This window comes from Candoia aspera, chromosome 1, assembly GCF_035149785.1.
Source record: "Candoia aspera isolate rCanAsp1 chromosome 1, rCanAsp1.hap2, whole genome shotgun sequence".
NCBI classification, from domain to species: Eukaryota; Metazoa; Chordata; class Lepidosauria; order Squamata; family Boidae; genus Candoia; species Candoia aspera.
In genome coordinates, this window is record NC_086153.1 from 18,370,581 (window position 1) to 18,390,138 (window position 19,558).

The 19,558-nt window shown below is 45.2% G+C and overlaps 1 protein-coding gene across 1 annotated transcript in view; it reads right to left on the bottom strand.

The window, feature by feature from the left end:
* TMEM132E (transmembrane protein 132E) overlaps positions 1 to 19,115 on the bottom strand; it is a 195,764-nt gene extending 176,649 nt beyond the window's left edge. The window contains exon 1 of the mRNA XM_063298507.1: positions 18,963 to 19,115. Within this exon, the coding sequence (XP_063154577.1) occupies positions 18,963 to 19,035 (73 nt within the window). The 5' untranslated portion in view covers positions 19,036 to 19,115. The remainder of the gene's footprint in view (positions 1 to 18,962) is intronic.
* Between the last annotated feature and the right edge of the window lie 443 nt (positions 19,116 to 19,558).

Consider the following 19,558-nt stretch of genomic DNA (forward strand, 5'->3'; position numbering starts at 1 on the left):
ATGTGTGGACTTCAACTCCCAGAATTCCCCAGCATTCTGGCTGGGGAATTCTGGGAGTTGAAGTCCACACATCCTCAAGCTGCCAAGGTTCAGAAACCCTAGCCTAGAGAGACCCCGGAGGAAAATCAAGAGCAAATTTAACCCACAACCTCTAGGGTGCTTGTGAGCAGGGAGTGTTGACAGATCCCTCCTCTCCCACCATCTTCCTTTGCAGTGGGTATTTGGCACCAACGCTGCTCCTCCAAACAAAATTATTCATTTAAAAAACAACACCCTTGTTGCACAGGCCAGTTTTTAACCCCTCTACTGAAGAGGAAGGCAGACACTAAAAAAAAAAAAAAGGAAAATATCCTAATTAAGGCATCTTAAAAAAAAAAAAGGTGATCACAGCACCTTCTCACATGTCCAATCTTGATTTGGCCTAAAAATACCGTGACAGCTCTCGCCCACCCAGGCTGACATTTGCAGGTAGAACAGACCACGGAACAACAGACTGGTTTAAGATTGGGAAAGGAGTACGGCAGGGCTGTATACTCTCACCCTACCTATTCAACTTGTATGCAGAACACATCATGCGACAAGCTGGGCTTGAGGAATCCAAGGCTGGAGTTAAAATCTCTGGAAGAAACATTAACAATCTCAGATATGCAGATGATACCACTTTGATGGCTGAAAGTGAAGAGGAACTGAGGAGCCTTATGATGAAGGTGAAAGAAGAAAGTGCAAAAGCTGGTTTGCAGCTAAACCTCAAAAAAACCAAGATTATGGCAACCAGCTTGATTGATAACTGGCAAATAGAGGGAGAAAATGTAGAAGCAGTGAAAGACTTTGTATTCCTAGGTGCAAAGATTACTGCAGATGCTGACTGCAGTCAGGAAATCAGAAGACGCTTAATCCTTGGAAGAAGAGCAATGACAAATCTCGATAAAATAGTTAAGAGCAGAGACATCACACTGACAACAAAGGCCCGCATAGTTAAAGCAATGGTGTTCCCTGTAGTAACATATGGCTGTGAGAGCTGGACCATAAGGAAGGCTGAGCGAAGGAAGATCGATGCTTTTGAACTGTGGTGTTGGAGGAAAATTCTGAGAGTGCCTTGGACTGCAAGAAGATCCAACCAGTCCATCCTCCAGGAAATCAAGCCAGACTGCTCACTTGAGGGAATGATATTAAAGGCAAAACTGAAATACTTTGGCCACATCATGAGAGGACAGGACACCCTGGAGAAGATGCTGATGCTAGGGAGAGTGGAAGGCAAAAGGAAGAGGGGCCGACCAAGGGCAAGATGGATGGATGATATTCTAGAGGTGACGGACTCGTCCCTGGGGGAGCTGGGGGTGTTGACGACCGACAGGAAGCTCTGGCGTGGGCTGGTCCATGAAGTCATGAAGAGTCGGAAGCGACTAAACGAATAAACAACAACAAAGCATTAGTTGGATGCCCAGGGTTGGCAAATAAACTGCAGTCTTCCTGTCCATCACTACACACAGTCCTCTTCTGGGCCAGCAGGTCAACCAACCTTCTATCCAGCCATGGGCATCTCTGCCCTCCCTTTGCCAGCTGGAGACAGGCATGCAAAACACCACAGTGGGGCTTCCAAGCAGCTTGCAAGGGGGCAGCTTCCCTTCTACAAATCAAGTATGGTGTCCAGTTATGCAATTAGAGCCCCGATGAAGATGCACTTCCTATTTATAGAGATTTTCATGCAGCTGTCCCAAAGAGGAACCCAGGTTACATCACATACTCTCCCCCCCCCCATGCTTTGGAACTTCTTGCCCCCCAAGGTTCATTCAGCCCCCTCTCTTCTGGTGTTTGGCAAAGCCATCAAAGCAACCCTCTTCCACTGCGTTTTTAACTTTGGTGAGTGGTGGCCATCTCAGGGGCAGTTCTTCATTCTTAGGTGTTTTTCCCTCTACACCTTACTCTGCAATACACTTCCCTGCGTTTGTGGCTCAGGGCTGGTAAAACAAGCTTGTAAAATAAATAAGCACACCAACCAACTCAAGCTGGCACCTGCCCTGGGTGAGCTAATGCTCCCAAGTTGTACAGACTCTCTGCAAGCACAATTCGTTTTTCTAAAAATCGGCATATGTGTTGGAACTTGTTTTTTCCCCGACTCTTGAAAAACCGAAGAAAAGAGGCATGCCCATAATTCAAAAGAGCATGCGGCGAGAAACTCCTCTGTGCAAATTGAGGTCAGCTCCTGGGACTGGCAGGCTGTGGATCCCAACAAAGAGAGAGGACCTCTTCATTCGACCCCTCATTAAAGGACAGAGCTCTGCCCCAAGACAAGATGACAGCCCTTGCCTTAAAGGGCACTAAAAGCAAATCAGTGGATCTGTGGAGTTATTACCGCTAAAGGAATCACTATGCTCAGAAGCAGCGCGCCTTTAACTGGACAAGCAGAAGGAACAGGCTGCTGCCTTCATTCCTGTTTCTACGCTGTGATAAATTTAGAAAATTTAGATGGGCCCTTCTGCAGAACCAAAAAGCCTCTACTGATAACCTTTGGTCAGCCAAACAACCCACTTCACAAGAAATCCTGCTGAGACGCTTCCATCTTGCCAACAGATCCCTTTGTGCAGATCAACCTTCTAGCTGTCGCTTCTGCACCGCACACACCCCAGCACTAATCAGAAGTCCACTGGAGCTGGCTGGCTGAGTAGAGAGTCTTATTACCCAGGGAGCTTGAGAGTTGGAACGGTTGCTACTGGTGTTGAGTAACAGGAGCTCATACACACACAACCCCCAAAAAACATCTGCCGGAGACAACTACTAGCAGCAGCAGCAGCAGCCTGGCAGAGACGGGAGAGGAGAACAGCCAGAGACCAAGAGCCGGCTACCAGGTTTAGCATCTATCCCCACCTACTGGCCTCAATTTCCAAATGCCAGGGTTATCCCACCCCCATCTTTGGCTGCCATCCGTCTCACTTCCAGGTAGGAAAGAAAGAGCAAGGAGCGGGTGGACTGAAAGGCGCAGGGCGGAGTGGTGCATTTTCCGACAGATTGTTCCGAGAAAGAACATCTATGACCGTTACCTCTTCCCATGCGCGTGGACGCAGATCTTTCTCCCCCCCCCACCTCCCGTCGGCTCCCCACTCCCCCGCCCAGTTGCACAAAGAGCTCTAGGCTGGCAGGAAGCACAGGAAAAAGAGTGGGCAGATGTAATAGTTTAACAGCTGTCTCAGAAGGCCTGTGAAATACAGCCAGGCCACAGCAATCTCATCAAAGGAGAACGCTGGCTGGTGAGGCGCCGGCATTTTATGACGGACCGGCTTGATGAAGATGACAGGTCAGTCTATTTCTTTACTGGCCACGGCACGTTCTCACCTACGCAAGTGGAGGTAGGGCAGGACAAGAAGGAGGAATGAGAGGAAGGGAAAGGGGTGGACTTGCTAGTATTTCACTAGATTTAGTCAGTATTTTCCCATACGCCAGATGCTGTGAGATGGAAGGTGTGGAAGAGAAAGCCTTCTTCCCATTGCCTGCTCCTGGCATGCGATAGGCAGTTTCATTAGAGCAGCGTTTCTCAACCTTGGCAAGTTTAAGATGTGTGGACTTCAACTCCCAGAATTCCCCAGCCAGCATGCTGGCTGGGGAATTCTGGGAGTTGAAGTCCACACATTTTAAAGTTGCTAAAGTTGAGAAACACTGCATTAGAGAGAGAGAGGGCAACCCACAATCACTTCATCCAACAGCGCACTGTGGCTTTCGTGGGTTGGGCGTGTATTTATGGGAAAGATCATGCAATCAGGGTTGGCCCACTTTTGAGGCAGGCATAGTCCACAAAGCAGGTTGGGACCCAAATAAAAACTACACTTGATTTATGTCAACTGAAATTAATACAGTCAAGAATTTTTACTCCTTATGTACAGTATTTAATCATTCCTCCCTTGGGTCAGCCAACAAATATTACATGGGGTGGCATCTCTGGGAGGGATTGCAGAGAGCCACATCCAACCCCAGCGCCTCAATCTGCACATCTCTGCAATATGATGCACTCCTTCTCCTACCAATTCTAGTGGAACCCCCTAAAATGCCATCACTTTATTCCATAAGGCATGCAGAAAGACACAAGTGGCCACAACTGTATCTTGTGGCAGTGAGTTGCATTAGCTAGAGATACACTGTGTGTGGAGCAGCATTTTCATTCTGGTTCATCTTGCACAAAGTGTCGTAGAATAATGGAGGCGGAAGGGACTACCGAGGTCATCCAATCCAGCTCTCTGCTCAGTGCAGGATCCACTGCAGCACCTTGGAGAAATGACCACCTAGCAAAAGAGAACTCATCATATTGTGTGGTGGCCTGTTCCACTGGCTTACAGCTTGTATTGTCAGGAGCTTCCACCTGCTATTTAGCCTGTACCTCCTTCTTCGCAGTTTTAACCTGTTAGTTCTGGTCCTGCCCTCCGTCCCCCCTCCCCCCCTCAACTTTTAGCACTACTGTATTAAGAAAAGGAAAACCACTCAATCTCCACTTTAATTTTTATGCATAGCTATATACACATACAAGTATTGCCAATCATCTCGGAATCTTTATCCAGTTCCGTTCATTTGCACTGACGCTATTCAAGTTGTTCTTTTTCTGATTTTTTTTCTTCTAGCTCATGAAAAGAGAAGGTATGCCCTCATTCATCAGCAGGATGCTGGCAATATATCCCTAGGGCAGTGTTTCTCAACCTCGGCAACTTTAAGATGTGAGGACTTCAACTCCCAGAATTGAAGTCCACACATCTTAAAGTTGCCAAGGTTGCGAAACACAGCCCTAGGACTAAATTCAGATGCAACCCCACCTGACAAGTGGCACCACTAATATTGTATAACCCCCTCCCCTTCTATCCTGCCTTCTTGCCCACCCTATGATTATTCTTCAGAAACTTCACCAAAGAAGCTGAAAAAAATCATACTAAGCCCGATCAGTTTCCATTCAAACTCTCCCAAGCAAGGAAGCTGATAAGAACATGGAAAGGCCTAATGTGTCTTATCGATTTCCTTCCCCATGCCTCCTGTTATATACACATGGCTGGATTCACACATCACCCCAAGCTATGATCTGTCAAATCTTTGGTTTATTTGCACAACTGAGAATGGCTGGCTTCACACATTAGGCAAGGCCAAAATGAAATCTAACCAAAACAGATCTCCCTTCCATGGAGCTTATCCGCAATTTCTGATCTTCTCACTGGGAAACAAGGAAGCTCCTGAAGGACCAAAGACTGAATCCCTCAGATAGAAATGTGAAGACCTGGGGGAAGGGGCCAAAACAGAAAAACTAGGGGCTTTCCAACCCACTCCCTTAATTATTTTTTTTCATGTCCTCCCTCTTAATATTCCTGATTTTCAAGGGGAAGGTAAGACATTACTATTTTTTTCCTTGACTTTCAAATCTCAACTTTTGGTATGAAGACTACCAAGTATGAAGTCCTTCCATCCAAACATTACTATTAATGTTAATTACTATTATTACTTAACATTACTATTAAGTACAACAAACTTTCAGCAAGATCCATTCAAGCTTCTGATTTCCTTACTTTTTTCCCCAATACATTCCCCCCACCCCCACCCCCACCCCCACCACCATGAAGAAATAAATGAGTAAGTTTGTGGGTTGTCAGCCCAGCACAATGGAATGTGTAAACAGGATGCTGCATTGATTCAGCTTAAACCTCAAGGCAAATTTTTCAGAGTTGCATAAGAGAAAAACAGATGATTTTCAAGGAAAGCCAGATCAGCTAGATTTGAACAACATACTCAGTGTGGTTACTGAATTAACCCATTTTCTTGCTTCGTACACTAATTCGTAAACCAGTTAAATGGGCTGTGTTCACAAGACACACACTACACCACAAGAAAGCAATACTTGTGCAAATACAACCACTGTGTTGCATTTAACTGACTTGGCTAAACGCATTGTGGAAATGCCACAAGCATCATTCTTCCACATCTCTCTCATTCCCATTCCAAAGCCTCATGTTGGGGGGGTGGGGGAAACATAATAAGAAAAATGGTTAAGCGTATCTCTCCAGAGTGGGTATCTTGCCTGATGTAGAGTACTGGAGAATTCAAGTCTATACAGTATATTCCAAAGCTTGGAATCTTGGGTTATATTTCAGTCATTTCTGCCCCCGTGCTAGATCTTTGCTTATTTTCCTTAATGTCTGTATGGCAACATGTGAAGAACTCCCCCCAAAGTAATTTTTAAGGGGAAGATTGACTTGTCCTCATAAAGATATTGCTCTGTTATGGATGCCGAATTTTTTTCATCTTTCACAAAGTAATCAATTTTTTAATGTCCAAAAGGAAAATTACTATGATGCAGCTCTAATAGTACTGTTGATGCTATTTTTCCCAGAATCCGTTATAAGTGATGAAAAAGTTGAACTATCAAAGATCCAGATTCACACCGGATGTTAACATAAACGTCATGATTATGGTATGAGCGCTGAACGAAATATTTGGTCCAGCTTCAGGGAAATATAGACAGATGGACTATTTGAACATAAAAGCTAATGTCCACATGTGAATATTTAGCTTGTACTTGAAATCAAAGCAAACACGGCAGCAGTTTAAAGAATCCTGATTTTATTGCAGTGTAAGTTTTCATGGACTAAAATCCAGGAATCTTAATACCTAACAAAACACACTGACTAAATCATATCCAAATAATTAGTCTTGAATGTGCTCCAGGGCTTTTTGACTGACTTCATGTATCACACTACAGCATGGTGTGTTTACCAAATAAATCACAATTGGCTGGGTCCACCACAACATACAACTGATCACAATCTCTATAGTATAGGAATCAAAATTAGACATGGCCGCAAAAAAAACAAAAACAAAAGGCAAACACAGTTTTAAGCCATATCAATGGAAATATGAGCTTCCAAATCATAGAAAGCAATAGTTTCACCTTATTCTGCATATGTTAGAGCAATGTTTCTTCGTCTCAAAACCTTTAAGATGTGTGGACTTCAACTCCCAGAATTCCCCAGCCAGCATGCTGGCTGGGGAATTCTGGGAGTTGAAGTCCACACATCTGGCTGGCCAGGGAATTCTGGGCATTGGTCCACACATCTTAAAGGCTCTGAGATTAAGAAACGCCATGTTAGAGTCCACCTCAAATATTGTGTCCAATTGACCTAGGTGGACTCCTCCAATTCTACACACATGCTAAGCCATAAACAAGGTTCACAAGCCTCAACAGCTGTGTGGTTCATACCACATGCTTAGCCAAAACCAAATTTCACCTTGTTTAGCCCAGGAAAAACGACATGTACATGATTATAGCTGTAACATATGACATACATTCAAAATAGGGATGGAAAATATCTCAACCTAAACAATCCCACCCCCACTGACCAAACTGCTTTGAAGTTCTCTGCCTTACCCTTCGTTGAAAGCAAAGAAAAAAAATCTGAACACTGACAGATAACACATATCAGCAATACACCAGTGTACATTTATCCATTCTATGTTGTACAATAGCTCTTTTGTTATCCCTTATGGGTAAAAAAATCCACAACTCCTGATGTTTTGACAAATTTCAAACACTGTAAATGTTGTCAAGCAGAATATATGCATTCTTAACATAGAACAACCTTGCTAAATCATGTTATAATCCTTTGGATTTCAATCCAACATGTAGCAATAATAAAAGACCAGAGCATACAATTAAATGTTCCAATTCCTATCTTCTCTCTCCATTAGCAAGGCAATTGTGACCAACCCTCATTAAACATTATCTGAGCTTTCTAGTATACCTGAAATACTAGAATTCTGTTCCCTTGGTCAAAATTTCAATTCTTTTAAAGCAATTCTCCACTGGCTTACAAGAGCTGGACATCTGTGCTTATTATTTCTAAAAACTGTGTGTAATCATTAGTACAGTTAGTAGAAGCTATGCAAGTACACCTTCACTTTTTCCGTATTTTCTCATTCTGGAAAGTTTTCTGATCTTTGATGGTCTGAGCCTCATGCTAAAGGCCTCAAGGGGAATTCTGGGAGTTGAAGTCCACACATCTTAGAAGTTTCAGAGGTTGAGAAACACTGCCTTGAGGGAAGGTCTATGTAGCTTTGACTGTTATATTAGCTACTGACCAGTAGGAGGCACTACATGACCGCTTTTGTCCTTAGAGGCTCTAGCAGGGAGCTACCTACACCTGAAGAGTCCCAATAAGGATGAAGCAGGTCATGTAGTGCCTCCTACTGGTCAGTAGCTAATATAACAGTCCAGTTTGTATCAATTTCACCACTTTCCTTCATTCTCATACAGATTGCTGCTTAGCAGCCTAATTGATTTCTTCAAAATCTGTAACAGCTGTGAAGCTCCAGAAGCAACAATATTATTAGCAACAATAACAGATGCTCAAAACAAACAATTGCCAAGGTACACTTTTAAGTTCCCCTCAAAGTTTGAAAAACAAGTTCCTCAGAATTCAGCTGATTCAAAGTAATGATATGGTGATAATATAGTTGACAGCACCCATTCTGAAGCCAGTAGGTGAATTCAGCTGGACAGTCACTTTCAAGGGTACCATTTAAAATGTGGAGATTTAACCTGAAGGTTTTCGAGCCAGGCAGAAGTTTGATTTCTGAACTTTTGAGCAACAGGTGAGGAGGAATCTATCAGCCTCAGGGTTGGGGACACTTGTGCTGGGCAGAGTGTGCGGCCACTGGGGCCCAACCTAGCAGTGAGGTCCCCGCCCAGGACTGTAAGTGCATTTGGATTCAGCAGTATAAGGTCAGCAGCAGAAGTTTCCAGTTCAGTCCATGAAACTCTGATCTGGGGTTTCAGCCTCACTGGGGGCAGATAAGCATTGATTACCAACAGGGCGCGGTGGGGGAATTGGATTAACATTGGTATGGAATATGACTTGAGTGGGGGGAGAGGCCTTGATGTGGGGCACGCAGAGTAGTGGAGACTAGGATCCCCTGGCCCGCTTTCATTCTTCCATGCTTTACACCTGGTCCAGCCCCAATTGAAATTTTATTTTATTTATTTTTCAAATTTCTATCACCGCCCATCTCTCCCGAAAAGGGGACTCTGAGTGGTTAATGAATGAAATGAATGAATGAAATCCACTGAGTAGCAGTTCATCAGCAGTCCGTGCTTCCTGTATCAACGTGTCATGGTGGGAGAGGAAGTCAAGAAAGCAAGGATCTATGATGGATGCAAGCCCACCCAGGCACATTCCAGGTTAAAAGGGGGACCTAATACTGATCACTTGGAGGTCAAGCGGTTGTGTTGGGTCAGTAATCTTTGTGGGGCAGTAGCTTCATGTTAACTGATGATGGGGATGGTTGCAATTGTGTTTCCCACCGTGGGGAAGAAGGTGGGGTATCATTAAGTTCCTGCTCTCCCTTCTCTGCCATCTGTTTGGCCATCAAGCCTCACTTCTCCTCATGAGGGGTCAGGGGGGGCTTGTAGTTCTGGCAAGAAGACTGGAAGAATCAGTGCAGCTGGGCAGCAAAATGGGGATCACTGGCAAGCAGAGGTCCCATCTCTTTAGCAGGGGAAACTCCTTTGGCTTGTCCAGTGAAAGAAGACATGAGGGGGGCTGTTCCTCTTGTGAGTCATGTTCTGTATCCTGCTACCTGTTCAGGGCAAAACTCAAATGTTTTTCACCTTGCATACCCACTTTGCAGCTAACCAAGCCAACCACCTTCGAGAGACCTGTCAGACTCAAAAGTGAAGATACAGTGACAGAAATTCCCCATTGGAATCAGATTCCACTACTTACAGGTAGTCCTCGCTTAACAACCATTTGTTTAGCGATGGTTCAGACTTACAACAGTGCTGAAAAAACAACTTACGACGGTCTTCACACTTATGACCATCACAGCGTCCCCGCAGTCACATGGTCATGATTTGGGCGCTTGGCACCCAGTTTGCATTTACGACTGTCGCAGCACCCCTGGTCACATGATCACCATTTTCAACCTTCCCAGCTGGCTTCCAGCAAGCAAAATCAATGGAGAACCGTGTGATTCACTTAATGACCACATGGTGTACTTAACAACTGTAGTGATTCGCTTAACAGCCACCGCAAAAAAGGTCATAAAATCAGGTTGGATTCGCTTAATGACAGCTTCACTTAGCAACCAAAATTCTAGTCCCAATTGTGGTTGTTAAGCGAGGACTACCTATATACTTGACAAACATCTTTATTACTGAAAATGGCTAAGAATGTCCACTTTCCAGCCAACCAAATTCATCATTCATGAATATAAAAAGACACATATCTTCTAACACCCAAACACATATACCAGTCATGCTTAACGGAAGGGTCTTGATGCAGTAAAATCCAAAACTTTAACAGGAACCATGTTCTGCCACTCATTTTAAGGAAAAGTCTATATTGCAGAAAACAATACCCAGACAACCATGCTAATCAGATTCAGAAATCACATAGGAATAGGGGTTTTTTTTTTAACGTATTTGGTTAATCAGTTTTAATTGTTCTAATTTTACTTATGAGTTTTAATTTGTAAACAAACTTCTTTTGGCTTAACTTATAAGCCACCCAGAGTCACATATGTGAGATGAGCAGCTATCTAAATCTAAATAAATGAATAAATAAAGGGCTTTGATTGCACAGAATGAGAACTTCCCTATCAGCCAAACCAGATTAATTAGATGCAGAAAATTAGACAGAACTGGTGATGTAACCACAAATTGCTACCTATTCTAGTCCAAATAAATATCTTGTGCCCAGTGTACTAAAACAGCTTTCTTCACCAGTCATTCAAGGATAGAATGCCTTGACGCAATAAAACCCCCAAACATTCATGGGAATAAAAATAACAAAAATGTAAAACCTTCGCAATCTTCCAAGAGACCGTATCAAAAGCTTTCTCAACTTACAAACAAAATGGTTGCTGGCTTCAGTCTAAGTTGTGGTAAAGCAAGGACACCGACCAAGAATCTAATATGATCAAAATCCGGATGACTCAATATTATTGTAGCTTGAGCTAGATGTACAATACAATGAAGCCTCATTTTAACAGACAAATTATGGGGAGGGGTCATCCACTATCTATGAATATCTGTTAAAGAGTGCTCATCCTCAACCATTTATGCATTGTCATCATTACACAAATGAAAATTTGCATCATTTTCATAATGGTACCATTACGCAAATGATATTAATCGGTGCAGAAAATTGGTCCGTTCCATGAGAAGTCCTTTACATCAAATCCAGTAAATTGAGGTTTAATGTGGTTGGAAGAATCAAGGTATAATCTGCGTGCCAAGGTAGTTATTAAAATCTTAGCATCAACACTTATCAGGAGAATAGCTTTGTAATTGAAACACACAGGAAAATCTTTAGCCATCTTCAGGAAGATCATAAGATTTTCCTCTTCTGCACTAGTAAGTAGTCCATTTAAAAAAAATTGAACATACACCTTCAATAAACAGGAGATAGGAACCCAATATAGTTTTCATACCAACAAACAGAACTCATTCGCTGGGTTCATTTAAACAGAAAAACTACTCTAGTCTGTAGTCTTCACAGTTTCATAAATTTAATTGTACTGCAGTCACAATCTTTTGAACAGAAAGCAATGAAAAAGGCTAGTAACCTGGTCCTGAGATTGCTAAGGCAATCTGACATTCTTTAGAAAATAACCTATGTTGTCAACTGTTGAGAAAAAAGAATCTGGAAATATGCTATTTGGAATTTTTTTAACCAATAAACTAGAATCTGTATACAGAATTGTTTTGCTGAATTTCAGTCTATAAGTCTGAAGTGCAGATCTCCCCACCCTCTTCCCAATATAGTTACCCAGTACAATGTAATAAACATTTTATCTGGGAAGCACAGAGCTTATAAAATTCAATTTAGCAGGGATTTTTGTATGGTTCAGGAGCTAGATAAGATGCATAAAGGGTTGTTAGGTTTTTAGACTTTGACTTCTAAGGCTTTCCCCCCATCAAATTTGTGTGCCTTTTTATAGGAAATATATGCAAAACTAGAGGGACGCGGTGGCGCTGCGGGTTAAACTGCTGAGCTGTCGATCGGAAGGTCGGCAGTTCGAAACCGCGCGGCGGGGTGAGCTCCCGTTGTTAATCCCAGCTCCTGCTCACCTAGCAGTTCGAAAACATGCAAATGTGAGTAGATCAATAGGTACCGCTTCGGCGGGAAGGTAACGGCGTTCCGAGTCGTCATGCTGGCCACATGACCCGGAAGTGTCTATGACAACGCCGGCTCCAAGGCTTAGAAACGGAGATGAGCACTGCCCCCTAGAGTCGGATTCGACTGGACTTTACGTCAAGGGAAACCTTTACCTTTACCTTATGCAAAACTAAGACCTCAAATAAAAGCTTTTGCAGGACCTCACACCTAAGATGGTGATATAACAATTTGGCTTAATGCAGTTTATCAACCGGGTCTTTGCCAAATTTTTCTGCAAAAAAATGACAAGGAATTAATTCTGGGCATCTGAGATAGCAGGAAACCCATTTTGCTCTCCCATAATTCTAGTTCACTGAACCCCGCCTTTATTTCTGGTTTGGTCTCCCTTCTCTCCCAGATCATTGCTTTTCGGCTCCAGGCTCCACATTCTCCCTGCTCCGGCAACAGCTTCAACACAATCCTACCCTGAACTTTGTTAAAGTTGGACTCTGCTGCAATTCCACCAAAGGATAACAGCACACAGTCCATCCCACAGTCAACAACTAAACCGTCAAATGGAGACAGACATGCAGGAACCGATAAAGTGATTTTTCAGATGGGCCTGATGAAGCTCAGCCCCCGCAACTAACAGCCAAACATCCCACCAGCTAACAGGAGGTCGCTGTGATGTGACTCATTCGCTGGGTTCATCTACATGCCAGACTTGCTAAATGGGTATGTGCTGTAGAAATCATCCTTGGGCCAGAAGATATGACACAAGCACAGCACTTGTGTTTTAAGCTAGGTTTAGGATTTAACATGCTGGGGGAAGCTAGCCAGTCTATTCCCATGAACAAGTAGGAAGGGGGAAGATTGAGGCACAGAGTCCTGGTTCGCTCACTGCTTTTCTTCAGTCGAGGGATACAACAGCACCAATGTGGGCACCGGTCCGCCCACCCAGCCACCCCAGGTGACAATTCAGCAGTCATGCCACCAGACTGGGGCACAGAGAGAAACTAAGATCCTTGAAATGTTAAGGATTGGTATTTGAGTATTATTGTTCTGCCTGGGAATCTTTGCCTAAAGCCTGGGGTGTTTATTTTTTACCCCACTGATGTGCTGCTTTTTTGCCCACTTTAAATCAGCCAAGGTCTGTGCATCACATGTACTAGGCCTTTGGTGCAGCCCTGTCATCTTTCCAAAAACTGCTACCAAACTATAAGATGAAAACTTATAATACACACAATGGGAGACTGTATTAATTGTATATTCATTTGGTTCCATCTTACATTTAATTTAGATAGGGTTTTGTTTTTGTCCTGGCATCGCGTCTTTCTTTATCCTGCCACCCCCACAGCCCCGACGAACACACATTTGTGCAAGGCGACCCCAGCATGAAAGTTGCAGAAACCGTATCTCTGAATATTCTCTTTTTGATTGTTCGTTTTCTACGGACTGATTTTTCAGATTCAAAGGGTGCCCTCTTAGCATGGGGTAGGGATTGCTGGACTGATGCCATGGAGATCTAGGTTCAAGTCCAACCCCAGAAGCAAAAGCCAGTCACTCCTCTCAGCCCCTTCTACCTCACAGGATTATTGTTATGGGGAAAACAGAAGGATGGGGCATTGGGTACATCAGTTGGAGCTCCTGAACAAAAAGAGGGAAATCTAACAAATAAATAAATACCACACAATCCGCTGCATCCCAGAAAGAGGGGTCAACTCCAACCTGGTTGGTTTTGAAAGACTCCTTTGGATACAGTATAACAGCACTTCAGGGAAGCAGCTTATGTGAGAAAGCAATAAAAAGAAATTCTACAAACTCTTTACAATACGACCCTTGCAAGATTATTATACGCACTCCGGAATGCTTTGAAGCTCTCCCTTCTGTGTTATCGCTCCCTCTAATTGGGAACTCAGGTGGAAAGTGCTGATGGAAAGAAGAAAAAAAATACCATAACTGGGACAATGAGAAACACAGAGGTATCAGCATGTTCAGGGAAGCCCTGAGCTTTGCAGAAATGTATGGACATGTTTAAGCAAGGAATCTAAGAAAATAAAATACGACTCCTCTCCCCCACAGCCCAGTGAGGTCTGAATATGCACCAGAGCTTAAAAAAAGATGCCAGGCAGAAAAGGAACTGTGGGGAGGAGAGGAATGCCTTGCCCCAACTCCTTCCAGCTTATGGATTCCTTGAAGACAAAGCAAACCTCAAAAAACACACTTCTAGTACTTAATCCAACCCAAGTCAAGGGAGACAACTTTTCTCACCCCCACCATCTTCCTGATGTCAATTAAAGCCATTCTGAACACTATCTATCCTGCTTTCCCATTCATCCCCAGCATCTGGTACACTGCTTCTGAACACGGAGGTTCCACTTCATCCTCAATGTTCATTGCAGTTAGCCTCATCCTCCAGGACAGTCTTTCTCAATTGCACACTCTCCTGTTGGGACTGCAGCTAGCACGCTACCAGGGTACTGGAGAGTTTTAGTCCCAAAACATCTGGAGGGCAGCAGGTTAGGGAAATCTATTCCATGTATAGATCTATTTTTTTTTCCTTTTCAACATCTAACCTTGTAACCATCGCATCAGATTCCACCTCCTGATAAAGCAGCACATGCAGTGGAGGGTTGACACGAAAGACCATTTTCAGCTCCCCCACCAAAACGGATCTTCCTTCATCACTATTTTCACAGGGGCTACAGGTGGTAGGAAACATGTTGGCCAATGCATTGGAAAGGCAAGCAAGGATGGAGAAGGGAGGAAAACAAAACACTCTGATTTCTAACTCCTTTGGAATCCCAGCTATCAGAGCCATCAATATTAAAAACTGTACAGTTCCCCCACAGACAGGGTGGGTTGCTCCAGTTTCAGCCAGCTCTGCTCCTTATCACCCACCCCATCCACCATCAGCTCTGGGGTGGGGCAGGAACAATCACCCAGCTAGTTGTAAACTTAAGCGTGTAGAATGAGACATAGCAGTAAAATCCAGTGCGCCAACCCCGAGCTTTTTAACACTTCGTCGTGATGTATTATTAACCGTTTTTATAATGCGCGTGCATAGATTGCTGTTGCTCGGGGCTCCGTTCCTTGCTCAGGATTGGCAGGGAAGAAAAATAAAAAAAAATGGGGTGGGCTGATTTCTTTTTCTTTTTTTCTTTTTCTTTTTTTGCCCCTTCCACAGTGGCCCTGGAGAAAGCAGCTATAAACAAAAAACACCAGACAGGGAGTCACACTACAGGCTGCGCACAATGCGAGCTGCAGGCATGGGGGAAAAAACTGCAGGACAGGAGGAATGTTTAGAAAAGGCAAAGTTTGCACGCCTGGTTCTGATCAGTTCTAAAACCCGCTCCCTCCTCTCCACCCCAAGGCGAGGCACAGTCTTTGCTCCCAGCTTGCAGAGAAAAAGGGGGAAATTAGTGCCAGATTCCCTCTCTGGGCAGTGGGAAAGGCGTCACTCCATGTACACCAGTTTTTCAGACCTGGGAGAAATCTAGTTTTTATCTTCCACCCGGGGAGATCAGAAATGAAAAAGTAGAGCAAACTCCCTTGATGGCATAACCAGGTCCCCCGTTTCTACCCCAGCTAGTCTGTTCAGCTCTTCCACATTGAAAAAGAAAAAGAAAGGAGCGTGGGGCAGGGGGGGGAGGCAAAAACAAAATCCATTTCTGCCGTGGGTGCAGTCCCAAGCCATCAGCATCTAAAGCCTTTTGCCCTTACCTATCCTGCACGATCAGACTTTCTCAATGAAAAAGTGTCCTTGCAAGTGGGTGTTGTGGCAATGGAGGGGATGAGACATTAACTCCTAGCAACCTTGAGAGCGCTGCCATTAAGATACCTGGGGGGCAGTCTGCTTGCCTCCATCTGCCCCCAAACACACAGCAGGGCTTTGCTTCATTCTGCAGTGTACGTTCTACTGCTCACTGCCCATTGAGAGCAACTTCACAAGCAGCCCCCCTACATTTTTCCTTTTCCAAAACCACCAGCTTCTTTCTCGCTCCCCCAGCCCAGTCTTCATTAATGGCCAGCTGGCATAGGGAAGAGGGGCTGAAAAAGCAGCATGATGGCGGGCTGCAGAAAACCAAAAGAATCCACTACCCCAGGAGAAGATATTCCAGGATCTCTAGTGGTTACTGCCGGTTTTGCATTCACCGTTGTAGAATAAAGGAGTGATTTACCAAGGGAAAGGAAGCGTTTGCCCGCACCAAAACATGCAACCAACAGAGGACGGAAGGGAAAGAAACCCACAAACTCTTTCCAAATGCACAAATCCATGGCAGAAATAGAACGAACTCAAGGTATGAGCGAGCAGGAGTTAAAGGAGCCCATTTCAAAACCTCCTTCAGCCATCCCCACCAGCACATCACTATCCTGAGCATGCAGAGAGTGCGCAGCCCTCAGCAAGGCAACCCAGACCTTGAGCACGGCTTGCGGCTGGGTTGCCTTTAGCAGCTGGGATAAACCCGCTTTATCCCAGCTGCTAAAATTGCAAATTGTTTTTCTCAGTGTTTGGGGTACAATCTGAAATGTCCAACCTGGAAAGACAGCTGGGAGATGGGAACGGGGACTGAGTGGCAAAAGCACAGTGCTGTAACAAACGCAGAAATGAAATTATTTCAGTCCTCTTCTTCCAACAGGTGAGAATGTGAGCTTAGCTTTACTCAGGATTGTACTAAGGAAGTGGGGACGTGCCCTGCCCTCTTTCCATTCAGGAGAAATGTTCTGGTGTCAAGCTTTAAAAAAAGACAGACCTCTCCCCCAGAGATCTGAGAGGAGGGATGAACTTGGAAAGAGGGGCAGGTGGCAACAATCCTGATAGGAAAAAGAGGGCAGCGGGAGATGCCCTGGAGCGTCCAAGGAAGATGCCGAGACACCAGAAGGAAAACGAAGACCTGGTTGGGGGTCAAGAAGCAAAACAAAACCTCCATGTTCAAAAGCAGCTAACCACTACAACTACTGTGGCAACTCTGTGCCCTCTGTCTGGCTAAAACTTCTCAATTTTAGCAAGCAAGTGGGGCCAGGTTATTTATTCCATGGATCTGTCTTTTTTCCCATAACATGGGTTTTTTAGAGCTTTTTTTTTCCCCTTTCTTCTTTCAAATGTTACTGTATATTATCTCTTTTTATTTCCAGTCTGGACTATTGTTAGCCATCCTGGATGGGGAATAAATCACAGTTAGCTACCCCCAAGGCAGCTTATAAATGTTTATGCTGAAAAAATAAATTAATCAAACAACCGAAAGGGAATGGTTGCTGTGGTCTTGTTTCAAGCTGACCAAGGCAGAAAAAGCACTAGGCCAATGGAGCCCTGGGTCTGATCCAGCCAAAGGGCTCTTAGAGAAGCTATCCGGCCTGCGAGTTCAACAGAGCCTCCATGATCAGGGGCAGTATATCTGTGAGTACCATACCTCTGGAAGGACATATCAAAATTGTTCTCTTCATGTCCCATTTTGTTGTGTCCTATGGAAAAGAAAGCTGCTGAGCTAGAACAGATAGGCTGAGTCTCCACTGACATTCTGGACTACTTTTCCCACAAACCTTTGCCTCTGACCAGGTCAGCCCAACCCTATGGGAGCCGAAGCCTAAAATAACAAGAGGGACCCTTTTTGCCTGTTCCTGGGTTAGATGGGCCTCCTTTGGGCCAAGAGAACTTATTCCAGACTGAACAAATGACTCTGTTGGATCAGACCAAGGAACATCTAGTCCAGCATCTGTTCTCTCCAAGACTAGTCTAGATGCCTCTGGGAAACCCATAAGCCAGACAGGAATGACAAGCCACCCAGAGAAACTGGTAAGGAGAGCCCTTGTGCCTCTGATGGGGGCCATAAAACCAAGACCCTGGTGGTCTCTGGCTTGCTGTCTGTCTTGCTTGCTTGCTCCGGCTGGCTGGCTGGCTGGCTGGCTGGCTGGCTGGCAGTCTGCAGCCAGGCGACCAAGAATAATATCAAAGAGGGGCAAGTCACGCTCCACACACCAAAGATGGCTCTGTGTTTGGGTGCACACTCTGCTTATGCTCAGAGGCACCACATCCAGAAATAAAAGCTAACCCCGAAAACGGTTCACAGGCTACACTAGGCCTCCTGCCAGCCTAACAGCACTATTTTCACTTGGAGAAGCATCAAGTTGTCAACCCTGAAGCGCAGGAGGTGGAAGGGGGGTATCTTCTTTTCCATCAACCCTAAAGAACACCTGCTCAGCTCAAATCCCGGCTACCCAACTGCCTGCCACACTCTTTAATGTTGCATCCCAGGAACCAGCCTCAGCCTCAGCCTTCAGATCAAATTCTGAGCTTCAGCACTGACTTAAATTAAGACAGGAGGCAAAACAAGAACACAGAGAGGGGTGTGGTAGCTGCGCCGGCAATGCCAACTCCTCTCGAAGTTGGGGCTCTGCCTGGCCATGACACCAACTGCTACCCTAGAACCCGCTCCACCATGTGGGCATGGTGGTGATGGAAAGGCACTCTGCACATGGTTAGATGCCCTAGCATTGATACAGTTATTGTATCTGGTTACCTAAGTCCCTACAGGCTATGGTACCAAACAACAGTGCCTTCTACATACGCTCAGAACATTCTTTTTTGTTAATCTTGATTGTTCACAAATGCACTTTGCACATGATTAGATTACTTGCAATATCCCCCAGAATTGCGTTGCTTCTCAACCAGAGGCAAAAAACAGCAAATTGGCAGGAGTTCAAGACAGTTGGGGTTAACTCTGTATCTTTTGCCTGTGCCCAGACTTACGCCTATCGCGGTTATTGCTTTAAAGGATGCAAAGCCGGCTTCTCCCCACCTCATTAAACCCGAGCGACCCTCCCCTTCGTCGGCGACGGCTCACTCACCGTGGCTGAGGAGGGCTCCGATGCAGCAGAGAAGGGCGGCGGGTCCGGAGCGCGCCCTCCTCGCCAAGGCCATGGCGGAATCCGGGGCGAGGCGCGGAGAAAATCGAATCCAAGCACGTGCGATCCGAACCAGAAGCCAAAGACCGAGGCGAAAGGGGGACCCAAGGAGGGAACGAGAGGAGGGGGCCGCCTACTTCGGGCTTGAGCCAGCCCAGAATCGGCCGAAGGGGGAGACCGCCCCTCGCCTAGAAGCCGGGAGTCCGTGGGGCTCGAGAGACGAGAGGCGCCGAGGGGCAGGGAGAGAACGCAGCGGCCCCACGTGCAATCCGGGCTGGGTACCGGATGGAAATAGGGGCAAAACAAGCGGGGGGGGGGGGGAATCAGGGAATTGGAGCGACGTTAGGCGATAAAAAAATATCCAGGGGGAGAGGGCTGCAAAATGGAGAAAGGACCAGCACGGAAAAGCTTAATGATGCAGCCCCCCCAAAGTAATTAGGACCAGAGGAAACCAAGTGCGGGGAGGCGGGAGGGGAGGAGGGCATGGATAAAATAAGACGGGCGGTCTCCCCGAAAGGAAACAAAATGGGGCGGGGGGA